The sequence below is a fragment of the Vigna angularis genome, chromosome 5 (genome assembly GCF_016808095.1).
Source record: "Vigna angularis cultivar LongXiaoDou No.4 chromosome 5, ASM1680809v1, whole genome shotgun sequence".
Classification (NCBI taxonomy): domain Eukaryota; kingdom Viridiplantae; phylum Streptophyta; class Magnoliopsida; order Fabales; family Fabaceae; genus Vigna; species Vigna angularis.
Window position 1 is genome coordinate 38,942,134 of NC_068974.1, and position 24,388 is coordinate 38,966,521.

A 24,388-nucleotide genomic window follows, 5' to 3' on the forward strand; every position below is an offset into this window, starting at 1 on the left:
TTATGTATGTATGTATTATATTTAATAATAACCGTTACTTTATTACTTTTGAATTATAAACCTTTTTAATTTTGATTATCATATCTTAATATACCTATATCAATTCGTAATTCATAATAAGACTGTTGTTAATTATCATAATCAAATTAATATATTTATCAATTGTTAACGGTGAAAAATCACTAAAAAATTTCTACAGGTACCAATTTTACTACAGAATAATTTTGGGTATATAAAAAGCTTATTTATTTCAAATAGTTGCTTTTAATTTTTAATGGGACGAAACAAAAAGAAAAGTAAAACCCCTATTATTCATCAGAATTTGAAAAAACCCTATCATTTAATATTTATCATGTAGAAATAAACATTGACCGAGGCATCTGGACCAAAAATTCCAACGTGTGGTTTTGGGGTATTATAAGAAAAAATTTTGTATTAGAGATAAAGCAACAGTGCCTGCAATTCCTTATTTAAACCAAAGCCCACATCGCCAACTTTTGAGGAAGTGAGTCCACAGAAATTGAGGAACACATATTATCAGTCATGGCTTTGTCGTCACTTATTTCCAATATTCTTCTCCTCCTCCTTTTCTCTTTCACCAAAGAAGCTTTATCTGTGTCAAAGCTTTCAGTAACTGATAATGATAATTACGTTAGCCGGGAAACACTGGCAGAACAAGAAGCCGATAGAGTTTACGGATTACCAGGGCAACCACCGGTGAAATTCAAGCAATATGCAGGTTATATCACTGTCAATGAAACTCATGGAAGAGCACTGTTTTATTGGTTCTTTGAAGCCACTAACAAACCAGAAGAAAAACCAGTTCTATTATGGCTCAATGGAGGTACTTAATCACAAACTCATTTTCACTGTTATTATTATCTCATGGCTAGCTTCATCAACACATAATTGCTTCACGTGAATAATTTAACCAGAATTTTGTTCTTATCGTAACATCAGAATATCATGTATTAGTATTACTGGTAATGGTAATTACCAGCTGAATTCTGATTACCAATTGATCATGTGAATGATTGTGACAGGAAAAAATGTTGTTATTCGTATGTTGTCACATAAGAATTCCGTGTCAATTACGATACTTGGGAGTGTGTATATATAAATCTGGTTAAAGACAAAGTCTTCTTTAGGGAAAGAAAAGGAAGAAAAGAAAAGAAAAGAAAACTGCTAAAAACAAATTCGGAAGCAAACATGGGGCCTTTCCTTAGTTTCTACGACCTAAATTCGAGAAGCTTCAACAAAACTCTTCTGTATAGCTGAAACACGTGCACCCTCATCACATTCTAAGGATGTAAAAGTAATGCTTTAGAACAAAATGTTGCATGCCAATATACGACTCCAGGTCATTCCTTGGCGCAAGTTATGCAGCATTATTCATTGTGTGAAACCTAAAGTAAATATGGTTTCAAATCTCACGTCCAATAGAGATAAAACTAATTTATAATATATAATTAGATGTAAATTTTACTTTATAAATTGATTTTGTGAGGTTAAATTAGATTTTAAAATAATATCATAGTTATGATTAGAATCTATTTTCTGTCAAACATGTTATGCCAAATTTTATAAGGTTATTTTCTCGTAGATGATCTCTTTTAATATTTACACAGCCATGTTCATGTTAATTTTACACAGCCATTATTCTTTTAGAAGAGAAAACCAACTTTGCAACATCCTTCATATTTTGTTATCAGTAATTAATGAGATGTTTCTTGCGAAGTCTGACAATAACAGATTTGAGTCATAGGTTGTGTAATCTTTTTCCAAGTTCATTTGCTTAACTGAGATTGAAAGGTGTAGCTGCTAAATTATTCAGTTGTATGAAAAGTATATAATTGAATGGAGGAAGCATGCTGTTATTGGAAAGTTGACTATAAAGTCTTCAGTCAGTGGCTTCAACTTGCAGCTGAAACTGCCATAATGAAATTGAATTGAAGTAATGAATATTGCTTTGAACCCAAGTGAGAACCCCACTTTTTCTTGTGTTGATAGGAACATAAAGGCAAGAAAACTTTAGATTACTAACACCAGCATAAAAAAAAAATGATAAAACATTAGCAAGCATGTGCATATGTAAAAAAAGTTCTAACTTTGAAGTTTGAAGATATTCTTCTTGTTCGTTAACTGTTTCGTAATTGTCTATACTAGCTTTGAATATGCTATGATGATAACAGTATAAAGTTAATAAATTTTACTTTCATTTTTATAAAAAAATTGTATTTTATCAATTTAAATATTCTTGGTGTATGTAATTTCAGTATATAGTATCCTCTGAAATTATTTAGATGTATAATAACATGGTTAACATCCCATATTTTAAACAGTTCATCATTATTTTTGGAATAAGGTTTAATAAAGTTTAAACATTTCATATTTAAGCACATAAATAAAAAAAATCAATTTAATTTGATCGATATATCCTTTTTTTTCTGGAGTTGTTAAAAATATGTTTAAAGATTAATAATAACATCATTAATACTTTCTCATTTATATCTTTTAAAGATGCAATTTGACGTAATTCTCATCAAAGCATCACTTTTTTTGTCTTTATTCCTAGACTTATTTGTTAGCTACTAATCGCTTTCAATTTACTCCTTTTTATCATATGTATCCAAATTTAATTTCAATAATTTTATTAAAAAGTATTTGGCCCAGATAAATAACCTTGTATCATATATTTAAATTATTCAATATAAACCAAAAAATTAATTTAGAAGTATAATAATATGTAATTAAATTCATTGGACTTATACACGTTATATTGATATTCATTATTAAATGAATAAAAAAGTGTGGTTGTCACTTCCCCATCTTCGTGAAGGTTGTTAAGCCTTTCAATGATTTTGTTTTATGAAAGTTAAGCTCTTTGAACAACTCCACGTTGGAATCAATGGATTCGTTCATTCAATCTTGGAATCCCAAATCATTACAAATTTTTCTTTTAGATAAATATAACTTACTTTTCTGTTTACAATGATAATTACATGGAAGTTGGAATGTAGCATTACGAACTTTTCCAATTAGATTAAATTTGATTTTTATTTTTCAACTCATTATTACGTTTTGTACCTTATTATATATATATATATATATATATATATATATATATATATATATATATATATATATATATATATATATATATATATATATATATATATCCTTCATACATATCACCATCTATAGCCGTCACTTTCGAAGTAGGTTATACGTTACATCTTTTATTTGTTTTTATTAATATATACATTCGTCGTGTATCTGATTTATTGATGTATATACTGATTAATTACAAAAAAAAAGCATAAAAGAATTGGAAATATAATAGAATTTCCTTTTCTTTATTTGAGACACTTATTTTTTTCTTCACCAACAAAATAAACAAAACAAATGATATAAAAAATATTGTGACATATCAATTTTTTATTAACTTATTATTTATTTATTATTGTACTGAAGTATTCTAAATCTAATAAAAAACTGATATATTTAATATATTAAAATATTGTAAAAAATATGTATTAATGTATTATTATCTAACTTATTATTGTGACACAAATTTACGTTTCTATATAGAATTAATACAAGGAATATTTTCAGGCCCAGGTTGTTCCTCAATCGGTTATGGAGAAGCAGAGGAATTAGGACCCTTCTTTCCCCAGGACAGTAGCCAGCCAAAGCTAAAGTTGAACCCTTATTCATGGAACAATGGTTGGATATTTTACATTCTTGTTAACTCAGAAGTTGATGTTTTGCACCATAAACATCAACATAAGTATCTATATTGTTAAAAAACATCCTACAAAAAGTTATGAACATTGTTAACCGATATGATTTCTGCAGCTGTCAATCTTCTGTTTTTGGAAAGCCCTGTTGGAGTGGGATTCTCCTACACCAACACCAGCAGTGACATAATTGAGCTTGGTGACAGCATTACTGGTAATATTGCTGTCACATAACATGTATTTTTAGTCTTTTGTTCTTTTTGATTTTATTAATGCTACTGTGTTTTCAACACCAGCTAAAGATTCACACATCTTTATCATCAAATGGTTTAGGAGGTTCCCACAATTCAGATCACACAAGTTCTACATTGCCGGTGAAAGCTATGCAGGTATATATATATATATATATATATATATATATATATATATATATATATATATATATATATATATATATATATATATATATATATATATATATATATATATGTATGTATGTATATATGTTCTAAAACACTGAACTTTCTTCGTTTCATACTAAAATTTGACTTTTCAGGGCATTATGTTCCACAACTTTCTGAGCTTATCTTCGATAACAATCTCAACCACGCTGAAAAAGACTACATTAACTTCAAAGGTTTTCTGGTATAAAATTCTCTCATTACATTACATTATATTGCATTTTACATTAGATGTTTTATATTTATATTAACGTATTAATTTGAGAGAGTGGTAATGTTTGTGCAGATTGGAAATGCATTATTGGATGACGAAACAGATCAAAAGGGTATGATAGATTATGCATGGGATCATGCAGTGATATCGGATGCACTATACCACAACATCACAGCCATATGCGATTTCAATCATCCAATTCAAAACCAGACAGACGAATGCAACACGGAACTGAATAAGTACTTCGATGTGTATAAGATTATTGACATGTATAGCTTGTACACTCCCAGGTGTTTCAGCAACCTCAGCAGCACCTCCACAAACGAAGCCTCTCAAACTTCTTCCAGAATTGTGAGCTTTCCACCAACTTTTTATCTCTAAAGTAAAATTCCTCCATTCACTACATATCGATGTTTTAAAATTTACTTTAAGAATTAATCTTGGACACAAAAAAAAGTAAGCTTTAGTGTGTGTAAATAGAGAAGGTCGATTTTGTAGATCTTACAGAAAATATCTGAACAGAATAGGTGGCAAAGAAAACGAGCTGGATATGATCCCTGTGCATCCGATTACACTGAAGTTTACCTGAACAGACCAGAAGTCCAAAAGGCACTGCATGCCAATGTCACAAAAATTCCCTATCCATGGACTCACTGCAGGTTTTCATCCACCCTTTTTACTTCCCTTTCAAATTAAGACATTTATTCATGTGATAGGTTAAGTTCAGTTTTATACAGTGAAAAACATCATGAAAGTCAACCTTATTTTGTGCTATATTTATTGTTACATGGTAGATAATCATGATCAAATGAACTATATATGTATTGATGTTGCCTATCTCGTGTTTGTCCTTAGTGATAACATCACATTCTGGAATGACTCACCACAGTCCATTCTTCCTGTCCTCAAAAAGCTTGTTGCTGGTGGTCTTCGCATCTGGGTTTACAGGTACATAACATTACTGCAAAAACATATACTTTTGCATGCAAATCAACCGATTTTATAAGAATAAGTTAAGTTTAATATTTATTTTGATTGGTTTCTTCAACAGTGGAGACACTGATGGAAGAATTCCAGTAACAGCAACAAGATACACACTGAGAAAGCTGGGACTTGGGATTGTGGAGGATTGGAGTCCATGGTATACTAGCCGTCAGGTAAAGAAGTAATTAGTGTGTAATTAGTGTGTAATTATAAAGAAATTAGTGTGTAATTATTCTTATTTAGTTGTTAAGTTATGAATGAAGGAATTGTTGTGGGGTGTGACAGGTGGGAGGATGGAGCATCGTGTACGATGGACTTACTTTTGTTACCATAAGAGGTGCTGGCCATCAAGTTCCAACTTTCACTCCCAAGCAAGCTCTGCAGTTACTTCAACACTTCATAGATAATAAGAAATTACCATCTCGACCAATTTAATCACTTTTCTATTCATTTAACGTTTTCAAGTTTCTTTGGCGTTATAAGAATGGATATGTCTTGATTCTGAATGTTTAAGAAGCCCACTTTCAAGTTAGTTTTCTTAAATATTACACTTGTTGTGTTGCTGCAATATCATAACTGTTACTGTATTTTTATTGTGCATTTCATTTTTGTTTTGCTTTTGGTCGTGACGATATATGAGAAGGAAAGAGAAATTATTTACAATAAAAGTATTTATATTTAATTTTGTAATAATAATAATAATAATAATAATAATCATTTTATTGTTTTTTAAAATCATAAAAAAAATAACATACCACTGTGTTTTGACTATTATAAGTAAAAAGTTTTTATTTGAATATAAATTTTAAGTCCAATATTAACAAACAGTTTTAAAAACATGAGAGAAGATTATTATATTTCCAGGTTAATTTGTTTTTTACAACATTACAAGTATTTATCATGTATAATTTTTTTATTTATGGTAAACAAATTAATTTTATGACGTTCTATTTTAATAGGATAAAATTATTAAAATAACACATTGCGTAATTAATAATAAAATCGATAATCCACAATCAATGTAAATGTTATTATAATTATTTTAAAATATAATTATACTCACTTGAAATATATAACTTCAAGAAATTATGGTAAAACAAAGAAACTTAAAGTTTTTCAAAAGATTCTAATAAATGGGAAGAAGAACCTGATAACTAAACAACAATATCAATCTCTTCCTTTTTAAGGTACATTATTACATGTTTCTTTATACGCCGATACTAGTTATTATTGTAAAAATAATAATAATACAAGAAGACACAAGTACAAGATAAACTAATTTACAAAATAAATAAACATATATTAAGTAAACAAATTGTATCGTAATGCATTACACCTCAATAATCATAAAGAAATAAAACACATAATTACATATTATTCTAAACTTAATTATTTAAATATATTCATTGTTATCCGATCCTTAGATATTTGTGTATTTGTGGTGAATTTTAGCAGAACCATTCTCGATAGATTTCTCCTTACCTATGTTAGTCATTTCCTCGTCATAGATTATGTAATTATTAAGATAGAAGGTTTAACACCCATTTTTGTCACTTATTTTACTTTTTGTCATTTCTTCTTTTTGTTGTAAAATAACAGGATAATATCATATTTTCATATAATTTAGTTATTTGATACCTCATCGCATTTTAAACTAAAAAAAGGTTTATTTTCTTATGAAATGTAATTAAATCAAGCTTCCAGGTATTTATTTTGGTATAAATTTTAAAGTATACTAGACACTTATCATAATCTTTCCATTAAATCAATATTAACATTGTTATAGTTAACATAGTTATAGATTATGATTTGATTTATAGTAAGTTGTTTTTCTTCTTGTCCGTTCTTATGTTTCTATTATTCTCCATTTGTATTTTCTCTTACGAAATCTATGAAATCGAAACATTTAGGATTTAAATAATTTTTCCCATCAATTTCTTCACTCAACCACGGAAAGTTATTCTCCGACACATTTATCTTGTTAAAAGAAAAATAAGAAATCAAGCACCATGCAAGACATTTTAAAGCATGCGAGAAGACTAATTACCAAAACAAAACAAAAAAACTTACAAGCTTGGATTTCACATATGGTCATTTGGGTTAATCCTCTACACCTCAACTTCATTAGACACGAAAAGGAAAAGGGATAACTAGATTAAGAAAAAGGACCGTGCGATTATTATTTTCAGGGAAGAAGAGAGAATATAGAAGAATAGGTTGAACTCTACCACCAAAGATTTCTTTTCTTGTTGGAGAAGAAACGAAAATGGAAAAGAAAGAGAACCAATTTGAAAAAGAAAGAAAAAAGGTTTAGCAAATGTCTAACTTAATACTCAGTCAACCAAAAGAAATCATATTGACTTCTTTTAATAAATATCCAGACGAATAAAAAAATATAAAAAATATAAAAAATAAAACATTGAATAATTGCTTTAAATACATTAAAAGTGTAATTAAACAAAAAAAAATGTAACCATAACCAAGTCTTTATATTAAATAATACAAATAATTCTAATTTATTAAAGTCATAAATATGTAATAAGGGATCATATTCTTGGCTCTTTTCTAAAGTCCCTTCCTTATTTAAGTCCCACACCAACTGCTGATGAAGTGTGTCCATAGAAATTATGGCTTTGTCTTCACTTATTTCCAATATTGTTCTTCTGCTTCTTTTCTCTTTCAACAAAAAAGCTTTAGCTGTGTCAAAGCTTTCAGTAACTGACAATTATAATTATGTTAGCCGGGAATTACTGGCAGAACAAGAAGCTGATAGAGTTTATACATTACCAGGGCAGCCACCAGTGAAATTCAAACATTATGCAGGTTATATCACTGTCAATGAAACTCATGGAAGAGCATTGTTTTATTGGTTCTTTGAAGCCACTTTCAAACCAGAGGAAAAACCAGTTTTATTGTGGCTAAATGGAGGTATGTACCTAATTCCTTACTCATGAATGATTGTGATAATTAAGTAATGGTAGCATATTCTTATATTTAGTAGCATATTTTAACCAATGTAATCAAATTAAGTATACTTTCCTTAATTTTCAACAATGCTCTTCCTTAACTCAGTTATCAGATAAAAAGGTTTCAGCAACTATGGATATGAGTATGGGATTGGAGAGCCGGAAGCTGTCTTTATCACTTGTTAATGATATGAGATTTGCAGCCATTATCCTATTATCCTTGTCCAATTGGAACTTCTCTATTAAAAATGTTGTCTTATTCCATTGCAATCATCCTTAATCAATTATTTATTAGTCTTTAGCAAGTTACAAATATATTTTTATTGAGTTAATGATCGATTTTAATACGGCTAAGAGGTAAACTTTAAGTCTAATTCAATAAACAACAAATATCGTTAGCATATATTCTAACTAAGTTCTGATATTATCTGAACCTTAAACCTAATTTAATCTCACAAAATCGATTTATAAGACGAAGTTGATTAGCACGTGAGACTTCCAATAGACAAAATGTGAACTACTGCAACCTATATGATTAAAAAGCATGAATATTTTCAGGCCCAGGTTGTTCCTCAATCGGTTATGGAGAAGCAGAGGAGTTAGGACCCTTCTTTCCCCAGAACAGTAGCCAGCCACAGCTAACGTTGAACGCTTATTCATGGAACAATGGTGGGTCAATTTACATGCTTAACTCAGAAATTGATGTTTAACACTAGTATTTATGTATCATAAACATCAATATAAGTATCTATTATTTAAAAAGATTAAGCTAGAAAAAATGATGATCCTTGTTAACCAATATGAGTTCTGCAGCTGCCAATCTTTTGTTTATGGAAAGCCCTGTCGGAGTGGGATTCTCCTACACCAACACCAGCAGAGATTTGTACGAGCTCGGTGACGCCATTACTGGTAATGTTACTGTCATCTATGATTTTTCAGTTGCTTCTACAAAGAGTGATTCAGTGATGCTAGTAATTTTCCAACATCAGCTAAGGATTCACACGCCTTCATAGTCAAGTGGTTCGCTAGATTTCCGCAATTCAGAACACACGAATTCTACATTGCTGGCGAAAGCTATGGAGGTATCTATCTTCTAACACACCAAATATATTTCTTTACGTATGATGTGATTTGCATCTTCTTTTCATATTAAATTTCATTTGTTTCAACATTTCAGGGCACTACGTTCCACAACTGTCGGAGCTCATTTTCGATAACAATCGCAATCCTGCCATGAAAGACTACATCAACTTCAAGGGATTCATGGTAAAACTCTCTCGTATAGGTGTCAAAACAAATCAATGAAGAATAGAAATCCTAAAGAAACTACATGAAACAAATACTAACTTGTTTGAGAAAATGGTATCGGTTGTGCAGATTGGAAATGCAGTATTGGACGACGAAACAGATCAAAAGGGTTATGTAGATTATGCCTGGAATCATGCTGTGATATCTGATGGATTATACCATAACATTACAACCAAATGCAATGAATATCTGGATAAGCTCTTCGATGCGTATGACGTTATCGACATTCATAGCTTGTACACTCCCTTATGTCTCAGCAACATCAGCAGCACAACCACAAAAGCTTTTTCCAAAATTGTGAGCTTTCGCCTACTATTTTCTGTCTCATTAGTAAAATCCTACGTTAACTAGTAAATAAAATCATATTAAGAATTATTAGTATCTAAACAGAGTCTAAATCTCATTCTTATTAGAAAAAATGAAAAAGTTGAATGATATATATTCATAAATTCATTACTTTAAGGTAATATACAGAGCATGTTGGTAATTTTTTTATTTGAACAGAATAAATGGCCTAAAAAGTCAGTTGGGTATGATCCTTGTGCACCCGATTACACTGGAGTTTACCTAAACAGGCCAGAAGTCCAAAAGGCACTACATGCCAATGTCACCAAACTTTCCTATCCATGGACTCATTGCAGGTTCTCATCCATCTTCTCTATTTTCTTGTTCATCTTTTCTAGTCATGACAGATACAGAAGTTCGAGACATAACATCAACTGATGATATTAATGTAAAAACATCTGTGATCGGCAAATACATACATGATGAACAGAACATGTATTGATGTTGTTGCTTTTGTTCTTGTCCGTAGTAACATTATCGATGGTTGGAATGACGCACCCGCGTCCATTCTTCCTGTCATCAAGAAGCTTGCTGCTGGTGGTATTCGCATTTGGGTTTACAGGTACACTATTTAACTAACATATTTGTTAGTCTCTACAAAAAATCAGAGATAACTGGTTAATAGATTTCAATCAACAACATTCTTGCACGAAATTTCTTTGGTGTACAACGATATCCTGAAAATTTGTTTCTATATACAGTGGAGATACTGATGGATCAGTTCCTGTGACTGGAACAAGATACAGTTTGCAAAAGTTGGGACTGCGCATTGTTGAAGATTGGACTCCCTGGTATACCAGCAAACAGGTGAAGTTCATGTTTCAAACTCAAACTAACCATTTTCCTTTCTTGGAGAGATTAAATTACAATAAGATTAATTTTGATGAATATGAACGAATTTGTGTTATTATTGAACTACAGGTTGGAGGATGGAGAACGATTTACGATGGGCTTACTTTTGTGACCATAAGAGGTGCCGGCCATCAGGTTCCGACCTACACTCCCGAACCAGCTCTGCAGCTGCTGCAACACTTCCTTGCAAATCAGAAATTACCATCTCAACCAATTTAATCATTTTTTTTCTCATTTATCATTTGAATTATGTTTCACAATAAAATTCTTAATTCCAAAAATAGTTTTTTTTTTAAATAATTGAATTAAGTTCTATATAAAGTATACATCATATAAAGAAATTTATAAATTGATATTTTGGGTTAAAAATTATATTAAACCTTTTATTGGATGGACTCACGTCACCGTTTAAGAAAATAACATCATCTTGGAACACTTATAGTTAACTTCGTTACTCACAGAAAGACCAACGACGTATACGCACCTAAGTTTAAGTAAAACGTGACATTCATTTTATTAATTGTGATAGGATTATCTAAATAAACTAACAAACTAATTTAAATAATCTTTAGTTTAGAAATTAAATTTCAGATATTTTAAATAATAAAATAAAAATCACTGATTTTACGATATTATTCTTCAGTAATCGCTGAAGGTACTCGTTTGTAATTAAACATATTATTCGTGGATATGAATTCTCTTAAATAAACTATTAAATTTAAAATTCATTTCATAATATTTATTTTAAAAAATATTATGCGAAAATTTCTATAGTATAGCATACCTAAATTACTCATAACAATATAACAAGATAATAAAAGTTTCTATTGGTCAGGTATGAATGCTCTTAAATAAAATTTTAAAAATAAGTTTTGTTTTAGAAATTTAATTTTATGTGCTTTAAAAGAATATTAGTTATTAAACACGCAAGAAACTTTTGTGTGTAACATACTTAAATTAATTATAACAAAATAATAAAATTTTCGCAAATAAGTTATTAAATCAAAATTCTATATTAGAAACCAAGTCAAAGATGATTTTTAAAAAATTATTATTAAATATTGAAAAGCTTCTATTTCATAGCATACCCAAATTATTTATAATTAGAAATAGTAAAAGTTGTATACATACTTTCCTAATTAAACATAAGTTCATTATTAAATTTAAAGTTCCTTGAATGAATTATTTAATATATATATATTTAGATTCCTAATTAAATATAGAATATCTTTAATGAATTATTAAAAATCATTTAATCAAAAACCAAATATTTTATGCATCGTGAGCAATCACTAATTTTTCTATAAAAAAACAACACCTAATAAATATATTCCCGAGTTGTATTTATTATGTGAGTTAAATATGTTTTGATTTTTTAATTTTAAGTAAAAAACGAAATTAATAATTCTTTTAAATTTTGATTCAATGTAATTTTTAAACTTTAAAAATACATAAATGTAATTAAATTTAGTTAAAAAAATTAAACTCACATGTTTCTAAAGTTAAAATATTAAACTATATTAAAAATTTAAATATAAATTAATTTTAATTTTAATTAAAAATTAAATAGTTAAAAACATATTTAATCCCTTTTCTTTCAATAAAACTTAAATATATAATGTTAAGATATTTAAACTTGAGCAATTTCATGTTGGTATAAAACCTTCATAAATCTCAATTTGTTTTAAAATTATAAGAAATTATATTATATTGTAAATTAGTGTTTTTGCAATATTATTTTTAATTAACTGAATTTATACTTTTATATATATATATATATATATATATATATATATATATATATATAAAGAGATACACATATACATTTTTTATACTAAATAACATAGTTATTAATTTATTTGTCAAGGACAATTGTATGAAACTTTTTTCAACTTACTTTTATATTTTAAATTTTGATTAAAGTTTTACTAAAACTTATTATATTTATTTTAAATCTTACATAACAAAAAAACATATCATAACAGAAATTTGAAATAAGGTACATATACAAAATAAATAAATAAATAAATAAAAAACAAAACCGTTTACAAACAAATCAGTTTCTAAACAGAGCAGATAAGATACTAAGAAATGAAAAGAAAAAACTGTTCACAAAGAAAAAAAACCTGTATCTTAACAGAAATCTAACAATTACCAAATCTTTATATTGATTAAAAAGATAATTCAAATTTATTGTAGGTCATAAAAATAACAAGTGAATGTAAGTAACTTCAAATAATTATCAATAAAAGAAATTAAGAAATATTATTAAGTAATAATTATGTATATATTTGTAAATCAGTAAATTAATGTTTTCATTTATATACTGTTAAAGAGTTAACCTGAATATATTCATTTACCTATCTCTACGCTCTCTTTTCCGCTCTCTTCCTTATTTAAATCCTCAACAGCTTCTGAAGAAGTGAGTCAAAAGAACTGAAGAACACACATCAGTCATGGCGTCGTCGTCTCTCATTTCCAATATTCTTTTTCTTCTTCTTCTCTCTTTCACCAAAGAAGCTTTATCTGTGTCAAAACTTTCATTGACTGATCATCGTAATTACGTTAGCCGGGAAGTACTGGCAGAACAAGAAGCTGATAGAGTTTATGAATTACCAGGGCAACCACCAGTGAAATTCAAGCAATATGCAGGTTATATCACTGTCAATGAAACTCATGGAAGAGCACTGTTTTATTGGTTCTTTGAGGCCACCCATCAACCACACAAAAAACCAGTTCTACTGTGGCTCAATGGAGGTACGTATTTCATTACTGACTGTGACAGAAAGTACACTACTGCAACTAACATGATGAAAATGATGAATATTTTCAGGCCCAGGTTGTTCCTCGATTGGTTATGGAGAAGCAGAGGAGTTAGGACCCTTCTTTCCTCAGGACAGTTTCCAGCCAAAGCTAAAGTTGAACCCTTATTCATGGAACAATGGTTGGTCAATTTACATTCTTAACTCAGAAGTTGATGTTTAACACTAGTATTTTTGTATCATAAATATCAATATATGCACACCTTTTACTAGAAAAAATGATGATCCTTGTTAACCAATTTGATTTATATAGCCGCGAATCTTTTGTTTTTGGAAAGCCCTGTTGGAGTGGGATTCTCCTACACCAACAACAGCTTTGATTTGAATGAGCTTGGTGACGCCATGACTGGTAATGTTGCTTTCGTCTATGATTTTTCACTTGCTTCTTCTACAAAGAGTGATTTATTGATGCTACTGATTTTCCAACATCAGCTAAGGATTCACACACCTTCATAGTCAAGTGGTTTAGAAGATTTCCACAATTCAGATCACACGAGTTCTACATTGCTGGCGAAAGCTATGGAGGTAACTATCTTCTAAAACAAAAAATACATTTCTTTACCAATAGTGTACGATGAAATTTGGATCTTCTTTTCATATTAAAGTTTTAACATTTTAGGGCACTACGTTCCACAATTGTCCGAGCTCATTTTCGATCACAATAGCAATCGTGCCAAGAAAGACTACATCAGATTCAAAGGATTCATGGTATAACTCTAAATTTATGTATTATCTTCATTGGGTATCGCTATCATACTGTGTTCATGAAGCACAGGTCAAAGCAAATCAATGAAGAATTTAAAGTCCTAAAGACACTATATGAAACCGATGCTAACTAGTTTGAAAAAATGATATTGGTTGTGCAGATTGGAAATGCAGCAATTGACGACGAAGCAGATCAGAAGGGTTTGGTAGAGTATGCCTGGTATCATGCAGTGATATCCGATGGCTTATATCAGAACATTACAACAAATTGCAATTTCAAATTTGAAAATCAAACAGACGAATGCAATCGCTATGTGGATAAGTTCTTCGTTGCGTATGACGTTATTGACTTATACAGCTTGTACACTCCCACGTGTGTCAGCAACATCAACAGCACAGCCCCTGTCGTCAGAGGCACAACCCCAAAATCTTTCTCCAAAATTGTGAGCTTTCGCCTACTGTTTCTTGTCTAGTAGCAAAATTCCACATAAAAAACTCGATCATTTTGATTTGGCAAACATTACTTCTTGTGTACAAGAGAAAATCAAAGATCTGTCACAATTTACAGAGCATGTTGGTAATTTTTTATTTGAACAGAATAAGTGGCATAGAAGACCAGAAGGATATGATCCCTGTGCATCCGATTACACTGAATTTTACCTAAACAGGCCAGAAGTCCAAAGGGCACTACATGCCAATGTCACCAAAATTTCCTATTCATGGAGTCACTGCAGGTTTTCATCCATATTCGCTATTTTCTCGTTCATCTTTTCTAGTCATGACAGATACAGAAGTTCGAGACATAACATCAACTGATGATATTAATGTTAAAACATCTTTGATCGGTAGAGACACGATGAATAGAACATGTATTGATGTTGTTACTTTTTGTTCTTGTCCATAGTAACGCTATCCAGGATTGGAATGACTCGCCAGCATCCATTCTTCCTGTCATCAAGAAACTTGCTGCTGGTGGTCTGCGCATTTGGGTTTACAGGTAGACTTTTTTACTACAACATATTTGTCAAAGCTCTATAAGAAATCAGAGATAACTAATTAATAGATTCTAATCAACAAGATTTTTCATTCAGCATCCATTCATGCCTGTGATTTTGTTTCTATATAACAGTGGAGATACTGATGGAAGAGTTCCTGTGACTGGAACAAGATACGCTTTGAAAAAGTTGGGGCTCCCCATTGTTGAAGATTGGACTCCATGGTATACTAGCCAACAGGTAAAGTTCATGTTTCAAACTCAAACTAACCATTTTCCTGTCTTGGAGAGATTAAATTACATTAAGATTAATTTTGATGAATCTGAATGAATTTGTGTGTTATTATTGAACCTCAGGTTGGAGGATGGAGAACGATTTACGATGGGCTTACTTTTGTGACCATAAGAGGTGCTGGCCATGAAGTTCCGACCTACACTCCCAAACCAGCTCTGCAGCTGCTACGACACTTCCTTGCAAATAAGAAATTACCATCTCAACCAATTTAATCATTTTTTTTTTCATTTCTCTTTTCGAATTCTGTTTCACAATAAGATTTGAAGTTTCTTAATTCCAACAGGGGTGTTTTATGTGACGGCTGTGTTATTTTTTATTGTTCTTTTCTGTAACACTTACGTAGAAGTTGTATTCGTTACTCACAGACCGAGGATATATTAATTTTAAAATTTAAGGGATCTTATTAACATTTTATGATTACACAAGAGATTAAATAAATTTTAAACGCACTATTTAAAAAATAAAAAACTACAAAACTAGTCATTTATTATAGATTGTGGTAAATATATAGGTCGACTTTAATTTTATTTTCGTTATGATACAAAGAAACTACTTGGATAAATTAAGTGAAAGGAGAAGGACAAAATGTAAAATTATTTTTAAGTTTTTTCTTTGGAGTGTTAAATATCTTTTATCTACAAAAGATACCCATATTATGTAAATTTGGTTAAGAATCAGAATATATATATATATATATATATATATATATATATATATATATATATATATATATATATATATATATATATATATATATATATATATATATATATATATATATATATATATAACATGCATAAAATTAATAAAGTAAATTGAATAACTAAAAACATATAATATTAATATAATTATTTAAAATAATAATCATAATAATATATACATAGATGCGTATTCCAGCGTGAGTTATCACCTTATTACATACAAAATTAATTTAAAAATATTGGTTTGGGGTTTTATGATAAACAAAAAGTTTTATAAAATTTTAAAAGAATTTCACAATCTATTACTACTTATCAAAGATAACTAAGGATGTTAATTAAAATATATTTTGAAAGATGAATAAAAAAAGTTAAGTACAGCCATAAACAATCTCATAACAGTAATTTAGGTTGAAATTATAAAGAAAAAACAAATAAAATCAATTTAATTTATTGATTTTAGATATTTTTAAAACAATGTATCAGTTTAGCTTTTTCCATTTATTGTGAAGTGTTATGCTATTGTGTAAAAAATAAAAACATTTTTTAAAAGTAATCTTATTACTAATTATTAATTTAATTAAAAAGGTAAAGTATTTATAGATGAAAATACTTATTTAGAGAAGATAAAAACATGTAAGGAATGTTATTATGATACAATGAAACTATATAATAATTTTATATGTAATACAATTCAGTTATAAATAGGTTATATTTCAATTTTTTAAAGAATACATACATTGATAGTATAAAAAGAATCTTATATGTTGTACAGACCAATTATAAATTAGGCTAAATCATAATCATAATTAATATTATTTGTAGTAAAATCCAATAAATAGTTCTATGGGAATTTACAAAAATGTATTATTTTGATATTTTATAAACTTTTACACCATTTTATATTTATTTTTTATCTTTTATTTCTCTTTTCCTTTATTAATATTAAATTTTATTTTTAAAATGATTATATTACTTTCAAGAATAATGACAAGTGGTTGTTTCGGGAATATTTCTCATTCCAAACTTTACTTTTTAAAATAATCTTATTTATTTTAATTAAAAATAGTAAGGGATATTCCAGATAAATAAACATTGATTTGAAAGAAGATAAAAAACATCTGAAAACTATATTCAAAACTATACGAGTTTTCTTATATGTAGTACAGTCTAATTATAAACTAGACTAACTTATAAATTGAATCTTTTTTAATTTTTGTTCATAATTTTGGTTTTTTATTTTTTAAACAATTTTAGTCTTTTTAAATTTTAGAAAAATATAGTTTTAGTTAAATTTATATTTAATATTTTCGTCTAAGACGCTGTCATGAAATACATACTTTAGTTTATATTTAAAATAAAACCTAAAGAATTATGAAAAAAATTAAAAAATTAGATTAAAATTTCTTAAATATTGTAATTGAAAATCAAAATATTTTAATTTATTAAACTTTAATTCGTGAAAAAACATCATTTTATTTCGAAAATTGATAAATCATAGTTTCTGAATAAAGCGCACCGTTTATAAAGTTGGGGGAAAAGGAAGAAAAATTGAAGAAAGGGTAAAGAGGGGAACTCAAATAACAGTGATCTGGTGTAATTGGGGGCGAGAGGGTTCACTCGATCTGCAACGACGCTAGAATCGTGATTGAGGAGGTGGAGAGAAATGGGAGGACACGGCGAAGGCACAACCTACAAAGGTGTTACCATTCATCAACCAAAGCGATGGCACACCATCACCGGCAAGGGTTTGTGTGCGGTCATGTGGTCAGTTTTCGCTTCACTTCTCTGCTGTTCATATGCTCCTTGTTTTTTTTGCCCTAATTTCATGGATTCTGTGATTTCTTGTTCCAGGTTTTGGGTACTGTACAGGGCAAAGCAAGATGGTCCTGTTGTATTGGTAAAACACCATTCTGACTCGTAATTCATTCCATTTGTTTCATCCTTACCCTTACAATAGCGCTGTTTCATTTTTGTTTTTTTCTAGGGCTGGAGGCACCCTTGGGAGGGTCACCATGATGATCATGGCAAGGGGCATTAGCATTCCTCAGGTACCTCACAAAACTATTTTTGTTTCCTCTCCCTGTAAATTTAATTTCCAATTACCTCTTTTCTTGTCAGTTTTTAATCCGTTTAGGGATTACTTCATAAAATCTGCTGCTTTCTTTCTTACTCTTCTTTGGTATTGCAATGCAATGTCTGTTCTTTACACCTGATGCATCTCAGAAACCATAAGATGACATTTTAAATCTGGGTTATTGTGTGGGTTTGAGACTACAACATGATCCCACCCATTTTATTTAAATTCTACCGTAGACACAATTATAAATGCTGGCTGAGCGCAGTTGCTACTTGAAAAATTAGGATTCGTTCACACTTTGTTGTGGGCAATATGCTTACTACACGATTCTAATGTATTACCTATTTTGTTGCCAATAGGTGGTTTGATATTCGTATTTGTCATTGATATATCACAATAAACCTCTTGATGTGACACTTTAAACATTTAGTATAAAAAAATCGTTTTTAATTTCGAGTTGGAAAAGAAAATCATTCGTTTTCTTTCGTTTCCATACGGTGTACGTGCACGCTTTTGATGAAGCATCGACATTTAGGGGTTGTTTGCGTTTTATCATTTACTATTTTCATTTTTTTCTAAAAATATAAAATGGTGAGGAAAATGTTTGGACTGTTACTATTACATTCTTAGAAGTGGGAGTTTGCATAGCTGAAAATTTTAGATTTTTGTAAACAGAATGTTTTTTCTTGTTAACGGGTTTTCTTGTAATGTAATATGGTGCAATATTTGTTATTGTAAAGAATTATTTTCTTTTACTTTCTCATTTCACTTCTCTTCTTCATTGCAACCCTCGTGTAATGTACGGCTGACCGAGTGAGGAGTGGTAATCTTGCCCTTAAACTTTTTCAGGGTTAAATTTAAAATCACGGTGTCTTTTCAACAAGGGTCGTCATTATTGTATTTTTCTCAAAGGTGTAGCTAGATAATGACTATTTGGTGTGTTGTGTATGTCAATTGATTGCTTGTGCTCCCTGTGCTTAAGCCAACTTCAAAGTTGTAAAGCTATTCCTGTTTTTCCATGTCAAGCTTGTAAGCTATTTTGGGTGACTCTCAGTCTTTGTAGCTCGGACACATCTCATAAATAGTGTGTCCCATGTCCGACACGCTTATGATACTCATACGACTAATGTATTGATAAAGTGTCCAATTTGAAAGATAATTTTTTGTCTTTGACATCGCTCTAACACAATGATAATATTTACAAATCCAATGATTTTCTAAAACACCCATAAACTAGTAAACTTATTACATAAGTTTCTATTACGATTATAAAAATAAGGAACAAATCTTATATGATCACTACTTTTCACTTTTTGGATATTAGATAGATAGATTAGATTCATTTTTGTGTTGGTTGACAGTTTGAAACTAATATTTTTATACACTGTGTCTCGTGTCTTATATTGTGTCTTATATTTTTTCAATTTAGCCATATCTCTGTGTCCGAATCTGTATCTGGACTTCATAGCTTTCTGTTTCTGTGATTGCTGGCAGAATCACTATAGTTTTAAACTTGAATCGACAGTCTTTCAAGGGGAAGATGTGTTTAGAAGTTTGGGTTCTTAATTTTAAAATGATTGTAGAAGGAAGGGTGGAGAAAGAACAGAGTAAGTCTGAAGAAAGTAACTTACTTTGAATTTGTGCCAGTAAGAAAACTCATAGGAAATGGAAATGATGATATAATGAAGACTCCAAAAATATGAAAAATTGAATATACAAATGACTTTCAGGAAATGTAATGATAGCAGGAAATATTTCATGAAACAAAACACTCGTAAGTTTTATTTATACTCTCTATTTTTACATTTACAAGAGTGACTTATTAACTTGATCCTGTTCAGTACATATACAACATCTTTTGGACAGCACAGATTGAGATTTAGAAACACGTCTGAAGCCAGAAATCTCTACCAAAATGAACTAGAGAAATAACAAGTATTATTTTTCTTGGCAGGCACGATCTCCAAGAATGGGAAGAACAGAACTTGAAGTGTCTGTTGTTGTGGGTGTGCTGTTAGTTGAAACGTTACCTTGATTAATTCAATAAATTGGATGTAAAATAAGAGATTTCTTTTTGCATGATTTCATCAGTTAGATATGTTTCAGCTCACCTGTTAACTGGGATGAAAGTCATGGCTATGTTTTGCTGGATTAATTATCCATGTTATCGTTGTTCTCAGAAATTTATGGGCTTAGATTGTGTATTCCAGCATTTGACAACACAATGTTATAATGTTTTTTGTTTATTTCAAAGAACTTCATGTTGTGCTAAACGTCCGGGATCTTAAGTATAGATTGTATCCACATTAGTTAGAAATCATTTGCAGAATTGTGAAGTAGCGAAAAGAGTGATAGATTTGGAAGATTTTCCCCTTTTTGCGTTTGTAACACTAACAGTATTATGAACTTGAAGAGTGGATTTAAGAAACATTTGCTCTCGGACTCACTCGTGAATAGTGATGACTAACACTTGCTTGTGCAAACCTATGTTTAATATTTTTAATGGGAGAATAATTTGTTCGCCAAACAGCAGGAATGATTTTTAAATTTAAGAGGATGAATGAGGTGAATTTAAGAGATTGTGCTACAAACATGGGGAAGTTGGATCTGGATGCTATCAAGATCATCCAATCATCCCATTCTGGAATAACTTTTTTGAAAGCTTTAAATATGTTTTGGTTGTATCAAATCATTGATTTTATTTGCCATAAAAAAAATAACATTTTTAACTAATTTGCTTATATAATGTTTTTGGGAGTAAAATAAAATTAGTTGGCCAAAATGGAGTATTTTTTAAAGAGTAAATAATAAATTTTTAATTTGAGACATAAAATAATAAGTACTTTGTCAAGGATAAAATATATGTTAAGTCTTAAAAATTTAGTTTTTATTGAAGACAGACTCCGAAATTATCTGGGCCTATGGTTTAAACACACAATATTATTTAAAGTAAATAGGTGAGGAGACATTAAAAATGATCATAATTATCATGATGACATTATTAAACCAAGCATATTTCAAAATACTGGTCTATTTGTTTATCATGATAGAAAACCTGCCTAGTTTTTGGTAATAATATTAACTAATTATAAGTTGTCTTAGTTTAGAAATTTATTTTGGGGAAAAATAATAGACGTAGAATAAGGAATCGAATCTGTTGTCGAAGAGAGAAGGTAGAAGGTGTTTCCAGAGAGTTCGTTTGTGGGTTGAAATAGGTAGACTAGATTGTTAGATTAGAGTGCATGAACAAGGAGTGAAGAAGGAGATAGGAATGTCATACTTGTTACCACATTTGCACTCTGGTTGGGCCGTTGATCAGTGTATTCTCTCAGAAGAAGAACGAGTTGTCGTCATTCGCTTCGGCCACGATTGGGATGACACCTGCATTCAGGTATATATAGATAATAGATAGATATATACTCTTCTCCATTTCTTCTTCCTTCTTTCTAATTTCAGTTTCTTCTACCTTTGTTTCTTTATGAGATGGATGAAGTGCTGGCATCGGTTGCTGAAAAGATTAAAAATTTCGCTGTGATTTATGTTGTGGATATCAGCGAGGTGCCTGATTTCAACACCATGTACGAGTTGTATGATCCATGCACTGTTATGTTCTTTTTTAGGAACAAACATATCATGATAGACCTTGGAACCGGAAACAACAATAAAATCAACTGGGCTCTCAAAGACAAGCAAGAGTTCATAGATATTGTCGAAACAGTCTACCGTGGAGCAAGGAAGGGACGCGGTCTTGTCATTTCTCCTAAAGATTACTCTACCAAGTATCGCTACTGAGTTACATTTATGTCCCATATTCATGTTAATGTTCATTGCTTTGTAATTCATTTTTCAGCTTTTTAGATACTCAATGTTAAAGGACTATCTTTGATATATACTTTAGCATTTTGTATGAAAGATCGACTCAATATTTCTTAGATATTTTTAATTACTAAAATAAAAAAGTTTAATTTGCAGGTATCAGAATTAGATAGCCATTTAGGAGATGTGGTGTTATAATTCATATACTATGAGTTTTTATCATCTAGTATTATAGTTTAGTTCAATCTTATCACTTCTTGATCGAAATATTTATATAAAAATAATCTCTCGGATGATAATAAAAGAAAAAAGAAAAAATTGTAATTTACAGTTCTCCAGACTTTTAACTAACATAAAAGTTTTAATATCGAACTTTTCCATAAATAAAACGATTTTCGACAATTTATCCTGAAAAACAAAATTTACAACTTTCACCCTTATGTTCACCAGAAACAGTTACCTTATTTATACATAGAGGGAGGGGTAAAATGGTAAGACCAACCTGAACCCTCCATAACCAACCCCTTCAAATTCCCCTTATCCTATCTTCAGTGTTCACTTCAATTTGCATCACTTTTCATCTTCTCTCCCTCAAATTCCAAATCTCACAAACCTTTTTCATCACAAAAATGGCTTCGACAACTTTAACAGCCCTTACCCTTCGTTCTCTATCTTATCCAACACCCTCCTCTTACCCTACGCACCTCTCCGCCAAACCCTCCCTCCAATTCCCCAACTTCTTCCACCGCGCCACCACCGCCACGCGCCGGGCACGCGTCGTTGTGTCTGCCGTCGAAGCGCCGGAGAAAATCACGACTCTCGGCGACGCAATCGCCGGACTCACCCTGGAGGAGGCGAAGACTCTCGTGGACTTCCTCCAGGACAAGCTCGGGGTCTCCGCAGCGTCCTTCGCTCCCGTGGCTGCCGTCGCGGCTCCCGGAGGCGCCGCTGCGGATGCGGCGCCGGTGGTGGAAGAGAAGACGGAGTTCGACGTCGTGATCGAGGAGGTGCCGAGCAATGCGAGAATCGCCGTGATTAAGGCCGTGAGAGCGTTGACGAGCCTAGCGCTGAAGGAGGCGAAGGAGTTGATCGAAGGATTGCCGAAGAAGTTCAAGGAAGGGATTTCAAAGGAAGAAGCGGAAGATGCGAAGAAGCAACTCGAAGAAGCTGGTGCCAAGATTGCCATTGTTTAGGACTTGCTGTTTTTGCTTTGTTGTAGTTGAGTACACTGTAATTTCATATCATTTTGTCTGGATTTCAATTTTATTTGTAATGAGGAATTTATGAGTTTTTGTTTGTCTAATTTTTTTTTATGCAGCTCAGGTGTTTGTCGAAACGGGGTGAACTGGTGCAGGTTTTTTTATATCAGTCAAATAATGAACTGAATTAAGAATTGGTAATGTCGTCCAAAAATCATAATCCAGAACATGTGGATAAAATTTATTTGATATCTGTGTTACTATGATGTTTAATTAGTAATGTAGAATTCTCAGCATTCTTCACATTTTTAGAAGATACTCAATTTTCTAGTTGCATTCTGCCTCTTTATTCTTTACAATTTGCATTTTCAGATTTACTGTTTGCTTTGGATACGTAGGATTGTTTAATTTGAGGTTTTTGGTATGTCTTAACTCTCCATCCAATGTATGCAGTTCTGATGTATATCCGATATTCATCTCATACTAATGTGTATTGAAATTATGTGTTATGGTTGAATTTTAAGATGTTTTAAATTGCTATTGTAATTTTATGATTTTTTTAACTGTTATAATATTTTATTTATTGTAATTAATATTTTAAATTTTAATTTATATTTTATTTATAATTATTTTACTTATTATGTTTACCATTTGAAAATTCAGTTTAAAAGTCATTTAAAATATATATAGTTAGATGTTAACACACTGAAAATCAAAATCTGATTGTGTTATATGTGAAAAAAATAAACAAAAGCTTTAATCAGAGAAAATGTATAGTGGTGAATGGCTTCCTGCAGTTTTTTTCTCCTAATTCTAGATTACTCGAATTTTTTTACGTGCTGGATACACGGAAACGTATTAGATATGATAAGCTTTCTAATTTTTTCATCGATGTCTTCAACCATTATT

General features: G+C 30.4%; 6 protein-coding genes across 7 annotated transcripts; all 6 read left to right on the forward strand.

Annotated features, from left to right (window-relative positions):
* The first annotated feature begins 464 nt into the window (after window positions 1-464).
* Window positions 465-5,986, forward strand: LOC108339522 (serine carboxypeptidase-like 34). The gene is made up of 10 exons (XM_017576654.2): window positions 465-844; window positions 3,616-3,726; window positions 3,859-3,954; window positions 4,037-4,129; window positions 4,297-4,385; window positions 4,488-4,766; window positions 4,938-5,074; window positions 5,271-5,363; window positions 5,467-5,572; window positions 5,685-5,986. Exons 1-10 carry the CDS (start codon window positions 544-546, stop codon window positions 5,832-5,834), a joined length of 1,455 nt encoding a protein of 484 aa, XP_017432143.1. The 5' UTR covers window positions 465-543; the 3' UTR covers window positions 5,835-5,986.
* A 2,040-nt stretch (window positions 5,987-8,026) lies between these two features.
* LOC108339482 (serine carboxypeptidase-like 34) lies at window positions 8,027-11,236 on the forward strand. The gene is made up of 10 exons (XM_017576608.2): window positions 8,027-8,327; window positions 8,924-9,034; window positions 9,179-9,274; window positions 9,355-9,447; window positions 9,543-9,631; window positions 9,743-9,970; window positions 10,178-10,314; window positions 10,488-10,580; window positions 10,720-10,825; window positions 10,940-11,236. The coding sequence occupies exons 1-10, from the start codon at window positions 8,027-8,029 to the stop codon at window positions 11,087-11,089; spliced, it is 1,404 nt and encodes a 467-aa protein (XP_017432097.1). The 3' UTR covers window positions 11,090-11,236.
* A 2,090-nt stretch (window positions 11,237-13,326) lies between these two features.
* LOC108339483 (serine carboxypeptidase-like 34) lies at window positions 13,327-15,898 on the forward strand. Its single transcript, XM_052877885.1, has 10 exons — window positions 13,327-13,627; window positions 13,704-13,814; window positions 13,946-14,041; window positions 14,125-14,217; window positions 14,312-14,400; window positions 14,559-14,864; window positions 14,995-15,131; window positions 15,302-15,394; window positions 15,527-15,632; window positions 15,749-15,898. The coding sequence occupies exons 1-10, from the start codon at window positions 13,327-13,329 to the stop codon at window positions 15,896-15,898; spliced, it is 1,482 nt and encodes a 493-aa protein (XP_052733845.1).
* Window positions 15,899-17,921: 2,023 nt separating this feature from the next.
* LOC108338966 (NADH dehydrogenase [ubiquinone] 1 beta subcomplex subunit 2) lies at window positions 17,922-20,737 on the forward strand. Its single transcript, XM_017576058.2, has 4 exons — window positions 17,922-18,151; window positions 18,239-18,284; window positions 18,372-18,435; window positions 20,419-20,737. The coding sequence occupies exons 1-3, from the start codon at window positions 18,051-18,053 to the stop codon at window positions 18,423-18,425; spliced, it is 201 nt and encodes a 66-aa protein (XP_017431547.1). The 5' UTR covers window positions 17,922-18,050; the 3' UTR covers window positions 18,426-18,435; window positions 20,419-20,737.
* A 150-nt stretch (window positions 20,738-20,887) lies between these two features.
* LOC108339998 (thioredoxin-like protein YLS8) lies at window positions 20,888-22,354 on the forward strand. The gene is made up of 2 exons (XM_017577229.2): window positions 20,888-21,855; window positions 21,948-22,354. Exons 1-2 carry the CDS (start codon window positions 21,736-21,738, stop codon window positions 22,254-22,256), a joined length of 429 nt encoding a protein of 142 aa, XP_017432718.1. The 5' UTR covers window positions 20,888-21,735; the 3' UTR covers window positions 22,257-22,354.
* Window positions 22,355-22,820: 466 nt separating this feature from the next.
* LOC108339624 (50S ribosomal protein L12, chloroplastic) lies at window positions 22,821-23,815 on the forward strand. 2 transcript variants are annotated; one of them, XM_017576788.2, is made up of 2 exons: window positions 22,821-23,498; window positions 23,599-23,815. In XM_017576788.2, the coding sequence occupies exon 1, from the start codon at window positions 22,910-22,912 to the stop codon at window positions 23,471-23,473; it is 564 nt and encodes a 187-aa protein (XP_017432277.1). In that variant the 5' UTR covers window positions 22,821-22,909; the 3' UTR covers window positions 23,474-23,498; window positions 23,599-23,815. The 2 variants fall into 2 exon arrangements, with proteins under 2 accessions (XP_017432277.1, XP_017432278.1); XM_017576789.2 differs by having other exon boundaries at window positions 23,604-23,815.
* The last annotated feature ends 573 nt before the right edge of the window (window positions 23,816-24,388 follow it).